The sequence below is a fragment of the Chiloscyllium plagiosum genome, chromosome 1, assembly GCF_004010195.1.
Source record: "Chiloscyllium plagiosum isolate BGI_BamShark_2017 chromosome 1, ASM401019v2, whole genome shotgun sequence".
Lineage (NCBI taxonomy): Eukaryota > Metazoa > Chordata > Chondrichthyes > Orectolobiformes > Hemiscylliidae > Chiloscyllium > Chiloscyllium plagiosum.
The window spans coordinates 99,975,499-99,990,122 of NC_057710.1; the positions used below are offsets into that span (position 1 = coordinate 99,975,499).

The following is a 14,624-nucleotide window of genomic DNA, read 5'->3' on the forward strand; positions in this document are numbered from 1 at the left end:
CCAGCGGTTCAATCACCAATGTGAAAAGCAACAGTGATAACGGAGGGCCCTGTCAACTGCTCCTAAAAATATTAAAATTGATTGACCGCAAACCATTAGTGAGGACCGCGGCAAGACGGTCACTATATAAAAACTTTACCCATCTGATAAAGGCCACAGCCAAGCTTTACACTTTAAAGTGTAAAAAAGATATGGCCACTCAACCTGGTCATATGCCTTCTCCGCATCTAAAGAGATCACTAATTCCTGTATCGATCGTTGTTAACATACTTGGATCATATTAAGTAACCTCCTGACATTATTCAACGATCTACAACCTTTTACAAACCCCGTCTGATCTTCCTTAAAGTTGGAGGGCAATACAGTTTTTAGTCTTAGTGTAAGAGTCTTACATAGGATTTTGAAATCAACATTCAGGAGTGAGATGGGCCTATAGGAAGCACAGTCCTCTGGGACCTTCCCTTTTTTAAGAATAAGAGAGATGTTTGCCTCTCATAAAGATGGCGGGAGGAGGCTACGACTATGTGAATTGTTAAACATACTAAGCATCCGTACTGACAATATATTTATAAATTCCTTATAAAACTCACTGGGAGGTCCATCAGGACCAAGCGTCTTTCCATTCTGAAGTTGCCTCACAGCCTCCTGCACCTCTTGCACTGACAACACAGCATTATGAAGAGACTCTTGCTCAGGGATCACTTCTAGGAGGTCCAAATTCTTTAAAAAAGACTCAATCCTAATCCGCCCATCCTCAAGACTTTTAGATTGGTATCGTTCAGAGTAAAATTTCTGAAATGCTGCATTAATCCTTTTAGAATCATGGGTTAGTTTTCCAGTATCTTCCCAGATTGAGGTAATGGCTTGGGGAGCACTCCTTTTCCTGCCAAGAAACGCTAACTACTTGCCTGGCTTATCCCCATGCTCAACCAGCCTTTGATTTTCAAATGTAAGCTCCTGTTTAGCTGTCTGTGTGAGCATAGAGTTCAGTGTGGACCTAAGCACTGTGATCCTCTGCGGTTTAGCCAATGAGGATCTATCAAAGTCTGTCTTTTCAGCTGCCTTCAGACGTGTCTTGAGCAAGCATTGCTGCTCACCTTTCTGCAGAATAGGAAATAACTAACCCCCTAACATAGGCGTTAGCAGTTTCCCAGAAAATAGATGGATTACTGGCCAAGTCTGAATTAATATCTAAAAGTGCCCTGAATTCAGCAAAGAATTCAGTAAACTTGTTATCCTTAAGAACGAAAGGGCCCAGTCACCAGTGCCTTGAACCTACCATAGTATCTTTACTCTTGACCATTAGATACACTGGAGTGTGATCAGAAATAGTCATATTGCCAATTGTACATGACACCATCGAGCCCAAATGTGCTGCAGGAGTCAAAAAGAGATTAACTCTGGTATGGCATTTGTGCGGATTCAAGAAAAATGTAAAATCCCTGCCTATAAGGTGAAGGTGCCTCCAAATATTTACCAATCTTAGTCCAACATACAAATCATGAAGAAGATATCGGGGGGGCCTTTGGGCAATCTGTCCACCGTAGGATCTTTTAGACAATTAAAATCCCCCCCCCACCCACTTTCATCTCGCCTAATCCCTTCCTTTCTTTCAATCCAGGAAGCAACAATCCATAATAGGGCTGGCAGAGCCATCAGGGTCGGGTGCCTGATATTCAGCTCCTTACTGCCTGCAAGGAGAGGATCCCAACTATGACTGCTCTGAGTGGCTGACTGACTGTGCCTGGACTAATATAGAAAACAGGCTTTGACAACCCCTGTCTCCTTTTGCTTGACTTAGGATTATTCCTCTTAAACATTGAGACAGGCCCTTTGTTTGATGCACATACAGTGTGTTTGTCACAGAAACTGATGGCACATTATCCAAATGTAAGATTGATGTAGCAAGGTACTAAAGAGAAACATATCCACCTTCTTAACTGATGACTAATAACAACCGTGATAAGGTACTGGCTTTGTGTTTACGCAAAAGGCAAAGACTAATAAGACCATAAGATATAGGAGCAGAATTAGGCCATTCAGCCCATCAAGTCAGCTCTGCCATTTGATCATGGCAGATCTGTTTCTCAACCCCATTCTCCTGCCTTCTACCCATAACCTTTCATCCCCTGACTAAGCAAGAACACACTGATAGCTGTTTTAAATACATTCAATGGCTCGGCCTCCACAACCTTTAGTAGCATTGAGTTCCACAGATTCACCTGGCTAAAGAAATTCCTCATCCCAGTTCTAAAGAGTCATCCCTTCATTCTGATGATGTACCCTTGGATCCCAGTGTCTCCTACTAGTGGAAACATCTTGTCCAGATCCCCTCTACCCAGTCCTCTCAGAATTCTATTCTGTAAGTTTAAATCAGATTCCCCTGTCATTCTTCTGAACTCCATTGAGTACAGATCCAGAGTCCTCAACTAGTCTTCAAATGAAAAGTTCTTCATCCCTGGAATAATTCTTGTAAATCCCCTCTGGACCCACGCCATCACCCATGCGTCCTTCCTGAGATACAGGGCCCAAAACTGCTCACAATATTTCAGAAGCAAAGCAGTACTGTGAGCCAGTAAGTTTTAAATAAGATCACAAAGTGCAAAAAAGGCAAGACAAGGCAGAAGCTGATAGTTTGGTCCAATCCTTGAGACGGTTGCTTCCCCCAGCGCTCAGAGGACCCTTACAGCAACCTTTGTTAGAGAATGGCGATGTGCCAGGAGGATGCAGCGAGGCTGGGGCATGTCTGATGTAAATGTTTATGGATAAGGAACGTGTGCAGTCACCTCCACCACAACCCTCCACAAGTCTACCTGCATGATACTAGTGACCAGTGTTCAGTCTGAGGTCCAGAGGAGCAGGTGGCCAGCTGGAGTCACCAGTTCCCACTCTGACTTCCATTGTAGGAATTTTTAACATCTAGTTTCTATCTGGTGGGTGGGAGAATGGGACATTAAGTAGTAATGAACATGGATCCCTCTTCATAGAGCTTGTTGCCACTCAGTAGTGAGAAACTTGTCTTGATACTCAGGGCTTTTGGAAATATGTTTTATTCAACTTGGTATTGAGAAGGGCTTCACTCAATACCTCCCACCTGATTTTCCCAACTTTCCCAACATACTACATCCAGTCCAGGGCCTGGGGAAGCTTTGCCTATTGCTTCAGAGCATTCATCCAGGCATAGAAGACAGAGGGTTGTGGTGGAGGATTGTTTTTCAGACTGGAGGCCTGTGACCAGTGGAGTGCCACAAGGATCGGTGCTGGGTCCACTACTTTTTGTCATGTAATGATTTGGATGTGAGCATAAGAGGTACAGTTAGTAAGTTTGCAGATGACACCAAAATTGGAGGTGTAGTGGACAGCAAAGAGGGTTACCTCAGATTACAACAGGATCTTGACCAGATGGGCCAATGGGCTGAGAAGTGGCAGATGGAGTTTGATTCAGATAAATGCGAGGTGCTGCATTTTGGGAAAGCAAATCTTAGCAGGACTTATACACTTAATGGTAAGATCCTAGGGAGTGTTACTGAACAAAGAGACCTTGGAGTGCAGGTTCATAGCTCCTTGAAAGTGGAGTCACAGGTAGATAGGATATGCTTTCCTTCATTGATCAGCGTATTGAGTACAGGGGTTGGGAGGTCATATTGCGGCTGTACAGGACATTGGTTAGGCCAAAGTTGGAATATTGCGTGCAATTCTGGTCTCCTTCCTATCGGAAAGATGTTGTGAAACTTGAAAAGGTTCAGAAAAGGTTTACAAGGATGTTGCCAGGGTTGAAGGATTTGTGCTATAGGGAGAGGCTGTACAGGATGGGGCTGTTTTCCCTGGAGCGTCGGAGGTTGAGGGGTGACCTTATAGAGGTCTACAAAATTATGAGAGGCATGGATAGGATAAATAGACAAAGTCTTTTCCCTGGGGTGGGGGAGCCCAGAACTAGAGGGCATAGGTTTAGGGTGAGAGGATAAAGATATAAAAGAGACCTAAGGGGCAACTTTTTCACACAGAGGGTGGTACGTGTATGGAATGAGCTGCCAGAGGAAGTGATGGAGGCTGGAACAATTGCAACATTTAAAAGGCATGAGCATATGAGTAGGAAGGGTTTAGAGGGATATGGGCTGGGTGCTGGCAGGTGGGACTAGATTGGGTTGGGATAGCTGGTCAGCATGGACGGGTTGGACTGAAGGGTCTGTTTCCATGCTGTACACCTCTATGACTCTGACTTTATCTACCAGTTTAGTAGCACACAGGGTGATGACAGCATTGTCACTGGATTACTAATCCAGTGATCCAGATAATGTGCAAAAATAAAAACTGAAATACAGAACATAGGTCATCCCAACAGTGAGCAACCTGGGACATTGCCTTATATATGAGTTAGTCTGTGTTAGTAAAATCTGAATTTTGGACCAACCTAAAAGCTTTCAAGATGTCTGCTCTCCAGCTGTTTACCTACCTGCCATAATTTGTAAATTAATGGTGGGTAGGCAGACCCAAATGTGGAAATGATAGCATATGGTATTATTCTGAACCTCTCTCCACAACATTGCTGGATACAATAAACACTAAGTGCTTCGCTAGCTTGAGTTTGATGCTGTTATATTTTTAATATATGGAGGCAACTGCACAGTGACATATTGAAGGTTTCTTTGGAATTCATAATGAATTAATTAAAAGTATGATACAAAGGTTTAGCATGCAAAATACATGCCACTTGAACTTTTATAAGTAAAGCTAATTTTTGAATTTCATCCTAATATTAATTAAAAAGAAGTACTGAAATCTTTAATGAAATGGAAGATTACATTCATTTTTATCATAATATAGACAGGCCAAAGTTTATGAGGGCCTCTTTAACATCTAGTAACACTTTCATTAATTTGACAGTGCCAATGAAACAGAATTGAACTGGATTGAAAGATGCTTACTCTCTTTGGGACCAGTCTCTTCGCTCTTCCATTTTCACAGCTTCAGCTGGACATTCAATAATCATCTCATTTTTATCATTTAATGTGTTCAATTTTTTTTCAGCAACTTCACCAGTTTCTGAAAAAGCAGGAAGATGGATTTCCTCACCTCCACATTTATGACCAACTGACCTAGATTTTAAAATTCCATCAGTGTCCTTGACTTCAGAGCTGCAATTCATTTCCTTTATTGCTCTAGACTGATCCTCCATTTCATCTGGGGTCGGAATTCCGCGCTGATTTTTCACTCCCTTTTGGCCTTGATAGCACACATCTGCTGTCTGAAAATGATCATCTTTAATTCCGACAGTTACTTCAGTTACTTCATTTTGGGCTGGTTGAAAATTGCTGCAACTGGACAGTTGAAGACTGCTTTCCCTTTCTGCTGCCAAGCTGTAATGTTTATTCTCACAAATTACCTGATTATTTGTGGAATTACTCAGAGGTGTTTGTAAGATTTCTTCACCTTCCATCTTCTTTTCTCTTCCTGAATTCTGATTTTGCTGCATACGCTCTGAGTTGGGTAACAGCTGGCTTTGTACCAAGACACAGGAAGCATGTATGCCCTCACTGGTACAGCAATCAATATTATGCAGACTGTTTTCTGCACTTTTATAACTCACGATAACACGGTTTAGAAAATTGTTGGTCCTTTCCAGATAACTGAAGTGAGCGGCACTTACTGTAAAAAGGTAATTGGTAAAAAGAAAGAATTCATCAGACAATCAAATTTGTTAATAAAATGATTAATTAATTAATTAAAGATTAATTGACAATAAAAACAGAGTCTGTGAATTTCAATTCAACTGTTTCTGGTCCTACACTTGCCGGATGTGACAGCGCAGGATCAACTCCAAAGAAATTTCTGGCCATACTTGTTTTATTTATGAGAAACTCTATGTTCTCTGTCAAGCCGTAAAATTTTCCTGTTTTTATGTTTTAACCCACTTGTAATAAATGAACATATTCCATTTGCCTTTATTCACCTGCTATACTTTGTGTAATGTTTTGTAATTCATGTACGAGGACACCCGGATCCCTCTGTCCCACTGAGTGCTGCAATTATTTGCAGAATTGTAGCATGGCAGCAATGCTTTGTCATTTTTTTCCCAAGGTACAAATGTAAATAACTGATTTATGCCAAACACTGGCACATGCAACCTTTTTCTCAAACTGTACACTTCTAAGATAAGTAAAAGAGATACGTGGAGTCACAGCATCATAGAATTGTACAGCACGGAAACAGACCCTATGATCTAACTCATCCATGCCAACCAGATATCCTAAATTAGTCTAGATCCATTTGCCAGCATTTTGCCCATACCTCTCTCAGCCCTTCCTACTCATATATCCATCCAGATGTCTTTAAATGTTGTAATTGTACCAGCCTCCACCACTTCACCTGGCAACTCATTCCGTACACACACTGCCTTGTGTGTGAAAAAAATGACCCTTAGATACCTTTTATATAAAGAACAAAAGCACAGGAACAGGCCCTTCAGCCATCCAAGTCTGCGCTGAGACATTTTGCCCTTCCATACCAAGACTGTCTTCACTTAAAGGATCCATATCCCTCTATTTCCCTCCCTATTCATGTATCACCAAACTTCACCAAACACCTCATTTTACCGTCTTTCCTAAAGACTGGGATTTCTTCCATTAAGCTTTGGTGTATGTTTACCATTTAAGTGCAAGGTAGCTGCAGGAACTTCAGCTTACAGTCAGTGAGCTGGAGACCGAGCTGTAGATGCTTCAGCGTATTAGAGCGGGGGGGGGGGGGGGGGGGGGAAGTTTCCTGGGCATTTTAATCCAGGAGGTGGTCTTTCTGTGGGTTAGGCTCTTCTGATTTGGTCAGTTTTCAGGGACAAGGACAGTTAGGTAGGCAAGGTGACCACAAGGGCAGGAGTATCAGGCTTTAAGCTGGCCAACAAATTTGTGACATTTCCTGCTTGTTTGAATGAGAAAGGGAGGTGGCAGGATGAGTGAGCTAACTGACTGTGCTATGGGAACCTATTCAGGTCGGGTAAGCAAAAGGGAGTTTCATGTTCGTAAGGCACAGTATACTGACAAGGATTGATACTGTTTGCTGCAGCAGCAGCAGCAGCATGAGTTCAGAAGGGTCTGTTCTGAAAATGGGTCACTGGATCCGAAAAGAAAACTCTGCTTTTTCTCCACAGATGCTGCCAGACCTGCTGATTTTTCCAGCAATTTCTACTTTTGTTTTGAGTTCAGAAAGTTCTGTTGTCTGCCCGGCGCCAGAGTTCCAGATGTCTGCTCAGGGGTGATTCCTGAAGAAAGGCTTATGCCCGAAACGTCAATTCTCCTGTTCCCTGGATGCTGCCTGACCTGCTGCACTTTTCCAGCAACACTTTTCAGTTTCAGATGTCTGCTCAGGGGTGGAAAAGAAATTGCAGTAGGAGAACATAGAATATAGAACAGATTGCACCAATCATGAAACTATTTTAAACTAATCCAATCTACCTGCACATGGTCCATGCACCTCTGTTCCCTGCCTGATTGTATATCTGACTAAATGCCTCTTAAATGTTATTGTCGTATCTGTTTCTACCTTTGTCCCTGGCAGTGCATTCCAGGTACCTACAATTAGCTAAAAACAATGACTGCAGATGCTGGAAACCAGAGTCTAGATTAGAGTGGTGCTGGAAAAGCACAGCAGTTCAGGCAGCATCCGAGGAGCAGTGCAACTCCCTGCATGAAAACTTGCCTTGTACACCTCCTTTAAACTTTCCCTTCTCACCTTAACTTATGCCTCCTAATAATTGACATTTCCATCCTGGGAAAAAGACTGAATATCCACCCTATCCATGCATCTCATCATTTTATAAACTTCTATCAGGTTGCCCCTCAGCCTTTGACATTCTAGCAAAAGCAATCCAAGTTTGTCCAATCTCTCCTTATAGCTAATACACTTCAATCCAGGCAAACCTCTTTTGCACCATCTGCAAAGCCTCCATACATCCTTTTGGTAGTGTGGCAACCATAACTGCATATAATACTCCAAATATTGTCTAGCATAAGTTTTGTACTGCCACATGACTTGGCAACTTTTATATTTGGTGCCCTGACCGATGAAGACAAGCATGCCATCCATCTTTACCATCTTATTCACTTGTGTTGCCCCTTTCAGGGAAGTGTCAACTTGCATCCTAAGTTCCTTTTGTATCAATGCTCCGAAGGGTCCTACCATTTAATGTATATTTTCCTCTTGATTTGACCTCCCAAATGCATCACCTCAAAATTGTCTAGATTAAACACTCATCTACCATTTTTCTACCCAACTTTCAAACTGATCTATATCCTGTTGCATCCTTTAACAATTTTCCTCACTCTGGGAAGAGTGATCCTCTTCCAATTAAGTGCCACAGACACAGCTAGAACAAAGAAAGAGCTGCTGGTGAGTGATGAAAAATTATGAGTTAAGCAAAAGTAAAAAACAGAACCCAAAATGTACTAAACTCAGGATTCACTATAGATGATAAAAATTACAGTAATAAATCAGGAAGAACAGATGAACTTAGTGAAATATTAATTATGAGGAAAGTGGCATTGATTATACTGATGCAGCTACAAACTGACGAGTCTCCCTCTCCATGTGGAACTCAGATCTCAGATCTCACAAGAGGTGGTTCATGAGGTTCTGGACACATCATTCAATTCTGGAAAGATTCTATTGGACTGGAATAAAGCAAATGTAACTCTTCCATTCAAGGAGGGTAGGAAATGGAAATACAAATATAGGCCAGGTAGCTTGAACTCTGCAGGTGCAAAAATGTTAGAATTGGTTATTATGGTAGTTATAGCTGGGCACTTTGGAAAATTTCAGATAATTGGGAAGAGTCAGCACGGCTTGTTAAAAGGAAATCATGTTTAATCAATTTATTGTACTTATTTGAGGGAGTAACATGCACATTGGATAAGGGGTACTCTATAGGTGTACTGTCTTTGAATTTTCAGAAGCTATTTGGGTGGCACAGTGGCTCAGTGGTTAGCACCGCTGCCTCACAGCACCAGGGACCTGGGTTTGATTCCAACCTCAGGCAACAGTCTGTGCGGAGTTTGCACATTATCCCTGTGTCTGCGTGGGTTTCCTCTGGGTGTTCTGGTTTCCTCCCATAATCTAAAGATGTGATGGTCAGGTGAATTGGCCATTCTAAATTGCCCCTAGTGTTAAGTGCATTAGTCAGAGGGAAGTAGGTCTGGGTGGGTCATGTGGACTTGTTGGGCCAAATGGCCTGTTTCCATACTATAGGGAACCTAATCTAATTTATTTGCCAGGGTGCCTCATGACAGGTATTATGCAAAATCGGAAGCTTATGGAGAGGGGAGATAACAGATGAGCACAGTTAGAAGATTGGCTGGTGGAAAATAGAGAGTATGCCTAAATGTGTCTTTTCCTTGATCAGCAGAAAGTAATGAGTGGGGTCACATGATGGTTTCAGTTTTGTACAATGTATACCAATGACTTGGATGAGGGGAGCAAACATATGGTTGCCAAGTTTGCAGATGTCACAAAGCTATGTAGGAAAGTTATACTGTGAAGAGGACATAAGGAAGTTGCAGGCTGATTTAGCTAGGTTAAGTGAGTGAGAAAAATCAGCAAATATAATGTAGGAAAATTTGAAATAGAATGGTATAGAAAAATTGAATATTTCAAAATGAGTCTGTGAGAGCACAGAATCTACTTTGCAATTCATGATTATTCCTGCAGCCTAATTCAACCTTCATTAGAACTTTTTTTGCCTTTTATTGTTCCCTCAACACTTCCTTGAATTTTTTCCTTTTGCTTCTGCTAAACTCCAATGACAATGACTTCACAATATGGCTATAGGGAGGAGGAACAACGTTAAAGTCAAGACTTATTGCAAAAATTTATTTTGTTGCACAGGCACTTTCTTAATCTCTCTCAGAACTTTAAAACCATAGAAAGCATTACCTCCCACAAACCTTCTCACTTCTTGTAATCTTATGTATTATTTATTAGTTTAAGGTTACTTTCTAATTTATGAATTTTTCCCCATTTTAAAATTTTGGCTTCCTGCAAAACCATATTAGTTTCACTTCGAGAAATCTTAAAATCACATGTTAAACACAAAGGGTTACCTAATTTGACTTGATCTGTTGAAGAGGGATTCAATGGAAGAATGAGATACAAAAAGATCCCAAAGCTCTCCAACATAGTGGTATTTGTAATTGTGGAAAACACATTTATCTTTTAAAAGACATAGTAAAAACATCACAGCAGAGTTAAAGGCCAGAGATAAGGAGAATGTTTTTTTCTCTCTCAGAGATTTGTGCAACTTTGGAATTTTCAGCCTCGGAGATGGGGGAGGCAGGATCATTGAATATTTATAGGGAGGAGGTACATAGATTCTTGTCAGACAAGGGAATCTGAGGTTATCAGCAATGGAGCAATGTGGAATTTGAAACACAATAAGATTAGCAATTATTGAATGGTGGAATAGGCTCAAGATGGCAGACGGCTTCTGCTAATTCAGATGCTCGTAAAACACCTTCTACTAGAGCAGTTGAAATTTGGCAGTAATATTCTTCATGAATTAAAAGGAAATTCATGCTTAGGTCTGTACTGAAATAACTAAAAGATGTTCATGAGCATGTTCAGCAGATGTTCACTCCTTTACTCAGAATAGGAGGTTATGCTCAAATAGTTAGATGCAGGAAGGTGAGAGAGTCAGAATGACCAACATTGATCAATTGGGCCTGTTTCCACAATGTAAGTACTATGTAATTCTGTGTAATATGAAGTGCAATCAGATCTACAGCACGCAATATATTTTGTACCACTGCCACCACAGCCTCATACACTTTCTGCATTAAGCAGCTGTGATGTTCTTATCAGTGGGCACATTCCTGGTCCTTATAATGAGGAAGAAGAACAGGAGAAATCAGAACACTTTGAGAATGACAGCAGCTTCTAATAGAATAAGAGAACTGGTGCAACAGCACAACGGCTAGCATTTTCCTCAAGGTAGTTTAGAGAAATTTGTGAGTCGATTTCAGTCAAAAGTGAAACTGCAGCTGTATGATCTGTTAACCTCACAATGTAATACTCAAGCTTTGACTTTTTAGTCATAAAGTCAGTGAAATCTACAGCTCATTATGTCAAAAGCATCTGCCTAGCTATTCTAATCCCATTTTCCAGTACTCGGCCTCGTAACCCTGCAAATGCACATCTAAATTGTTCTTGAAAGATATCTGGGTTTCTGCTTTTACCATCCTTATAGGAATTCCAGATTCTCACCACCCTCTGGGTGAAAAAAATACTTTCCCCGCATCCCATTTAAATTTCCTGCCCCTTACTTTTGATCTATGTTCTTTGGTCAAGACAAAAGTCTCTTCCTGACAACTCTGTCTATGCCACCACAGACATGCTGCCAAGTTAATCTTTAATTGTGAACTTGCTATTGGGAATGCAACATTTCAAGTCCTATCTAATTAAATTCCACCCCTCCTGCCATATCTCCCATTCTGGCAGGCCCTATAAAATATCTCCATTGTCTTTTACATTGTGAGATGGTATATATGTGTCAGCCTGACTCAATACAAGCATACACACATCTGAGTGAGAAGGTTGTAGGCACAAGCCCATTGCAGGTCTTCCATGCAGATATTGGATGATACATCGAAGCAGTAGTCAGGAAGCACTGCATGGTTAGAGATGATGCCTTTCACATGAGATATGAAATCAAAGCTCTAGCTGCCCTCTCAGGTGACCATGTATATTCTATGGGAGAAAGTGAGGACTGCAGATGCTGGACAACAGAGTTGAGGATGTGGTGCTGGAAAAGCACAGCCAGTCAGGCAGCATCCGGGGAGCAGGAGAATCAATGTTTTGAACATTAACTATTCATTAGGAATGAGGCGAGCTTATGCCTAGAATATGGATTCTACAGCTCCTCGGATGCTGCCTGATCGGCTGTGATTTTCCAGCACCACATTCTTGACCATGTATATTTTATGGGACTATTCACAGAAGGATTCTCTCGGTGTGCTGGCGAAGATCCATCTTTCAACCAACATCACAAAAATAGTTACTTGATTACTGATCACTTTGCTGTTCTGACAGCTTTCTGCCTGCCACATTTCCCTCCTTTACAATCACACCAACACAGATTAAGTCAAGATTTATTTTCATATTGCATTTTGTTCTGTGCTGCCTAAACAAAAGTATGGTAATTGGCTGAAGTCCTATCATTAAATTGTATATAGGATTAGATTTTGCCATAATCAAGAGGCTCCAAAACTAAATTTATATGTGTAAAATTCAAACGTCCTGACCATTCATTCACTTAATTTCACAGAACATAGACATTAGTTGGTGGAAGCTAAGGCTTGCTTTCCCTGACCCTACCAAGGTATGCTCATGTATAACCAACTATTCTAAAACTATTTTCCACTCCAGGGAACTGGGGAGTTCCCCACCAGTTTTTGGACTTTAATCAACTTGACAACATTAGATACTCTCCAGTGCCAAGCCCATCTCTCCTCATTGTTCAAAAGAAAAAAATTGGAAATGGCACCTGGAAAAATGTGACAACCAACTAAAGTCAAACTGGTTCCTTTGTCAATTTGTCTCCCCATTATGAGAAATACTTGCACATGTAACATAGATACAAATGCAAATAAAAACTTCAAGTAGTAGAACTCTGGATATACATGTCCCTCCTTTCCTCTTCATGATCTGTGCTAATGCAAGATTAATCAAATATAGAGATGATAGGGAGATTTAAAGAGATCACCTAAAGATCACAGAAGGGAATACATCCAAGCTGTGTGAATGGTCCAGAAAATTCAGTGAGAACTTTTACTTTTACAATTGAGTGATTAATGTGAGATAATGAAGGAGCAGTCATGTTAGGCAGCCAATTGTGAATCCCAGAGTAGAAGCATCCCTGAAAAAAATCTACTAGCAGTAAAACAGGATAATTGCCTCACATCAAGGTGGTAGTAAGTACTGCAGATGTTGGAGATTAGAGTCAAGATTAGAGTGGTGCTGGAAAAGCACAGCAGGTCAGGCAGCATCAGAGAAGCAGGAAAATCAACGTTTCTGGCAGGACCCCTTCATCATTCCTGACCTGCTATGCTTTTCCAGCACCACTCTAATCTTGGCTCACATCAAGGTGGTGACTATTAAAGATGAGAGGTACAAAATTGTAGTAAAATCATCTGAATTCAGAATGTGTAGTTTTCAACAAAATCATTTTCAGTAAGTGTAGAAGTGTACATTATTCTGTAGTGTGACATCCCCTTTTGTAAACAAAGATTAAGTCATTGCATTGTTCTATTTGGTGTTACAAACATGCTGTATTTAACAGTTGTTTTTACCTCTGTGGCCCACACTTAATCGATATGGTTCACATAGAGCAGAGATTATTTCAGTTGTCGCTTGAAGTATCTGTTTCGCACTTTTGATCTTTTCCAGCAATTCAGTGTTCACTTGTTGGTTTAGGAACAAAACTGTGTCGAGATTCTGTTTGATGCTCTCTTCATCATTCTCATGAAGCTTTCCCTTTTCTGGAAGGAAAGACTTAAGGTCATGGTTTTTTTGCTGAATTGCTCCAATGATATTGAAAATGTTGCCTGGCTGGGACACATTTTTAAACTTTGCCTCTTCCATTCCTCACAGCTGATTGAACCTGAAGATCTGAGAATTTCTGCTGTCTTCTAAAACAGGACCTCTCAAAAACTTGAAGCTACTATAATTTGGAGAAATTATTAAGGAAGTGTGATATTCTTTAACCAAAGTTCCTTTAAATGTTTCTCCTCCTTGCTGTTGACTGTTGTGCTCCACTCCCTGCAGATAAGTGTAACCAAGGCGACTAGGAGGTGGGACACTTTAAGGTTTGCCTCTTGCTTTGATACTGGACTTTGAATGTTCTATAGATTAAACCAGCTTAGCTGAAAAGTGATACTTTCTTATTTCAGAGAAAGAAAGGGTTAGTATTCCTATATAAATATAACACTGAGCTTGAGTGTTAGGTCTAGTTAACACACAATGAGAAACATAAACAATAACATGGCTGTAATTAAGAGGTGACATTGATTACAGGCCTTAGTTATCATTAAATGGGTGATTATTAGTCATGTTGCTAATTGGAAACTTGCTTTATTGGGACAATGTGTATTGAACATTTCTAACATAAAGACAATTTGTATCATAGATCCTTTCGCTGAGGGGAAATGGAAGACAATTCTGAAGATGGCAAGCCAAGCTGATGTTTCTCTGGCCCTTTTTACTTGCAACATTGTCTGACAGGAAGAGATCATCAAGAAGAAGGATGTCTTTTCCAACCAAACTGCTTACTATGAGGACCATAAAAGATAGGAACAGGCAGAGATTCAATTAGCCTTCGAGTCTGCTCCGCCATTTCATACCATAGCGGATCATCTGTATTCTCATCTATCTCCAAATAGAGTCATGGAGTCATAGAGATGTAGAGATGAAACAGACCCTTCGGTCCAACCCGTGAATGCTGACCAGATATTCCAAACCAATCTAGTCCCACCTGCCAGCTCCCGATCCATATCCCTCCAAACCCTTCCTATTCATGTACCCATCCAAATGCCTTTTAAATGTTGCAATTGTACCAGCCTCCCCCACTTCCTCTGGCAGTTAATTCC

General features: G+C 40.9%; 1 protein-coding gene across 1 annotated transcript in view; it reads right to left on the bottom strand.

Moving 5' to 3' along the window:
* dthd1 (death domain containing 1) overlaps window positions 1-13,788 on the bottom strand; it is a 35,300-nt gene extending 21,512 nt beyond the window's left edge. Inside the window, exons 1-2 of the mRNA XM_043693376.1 lie at window positions 13,329-13,788; window positions 4,926-5,646 (exon numbers count right to left, since the gene is read on the bottom strand). Of these exons, the coding sequence (XP_043549311.1) occupies window positions 4,926-5,646; window positions 13,329-13,620 (1,013 nt within the window). The 5' untranslated portion in view covers window positions 13,621-13,788. The remainder of the gene's footprint in view (window positions 1-4,925; window positions 5,647-13,328) is intronic.
* Between the last annotated feature and the right edge of the window lie 836 nt (window positions 13,789-14,624).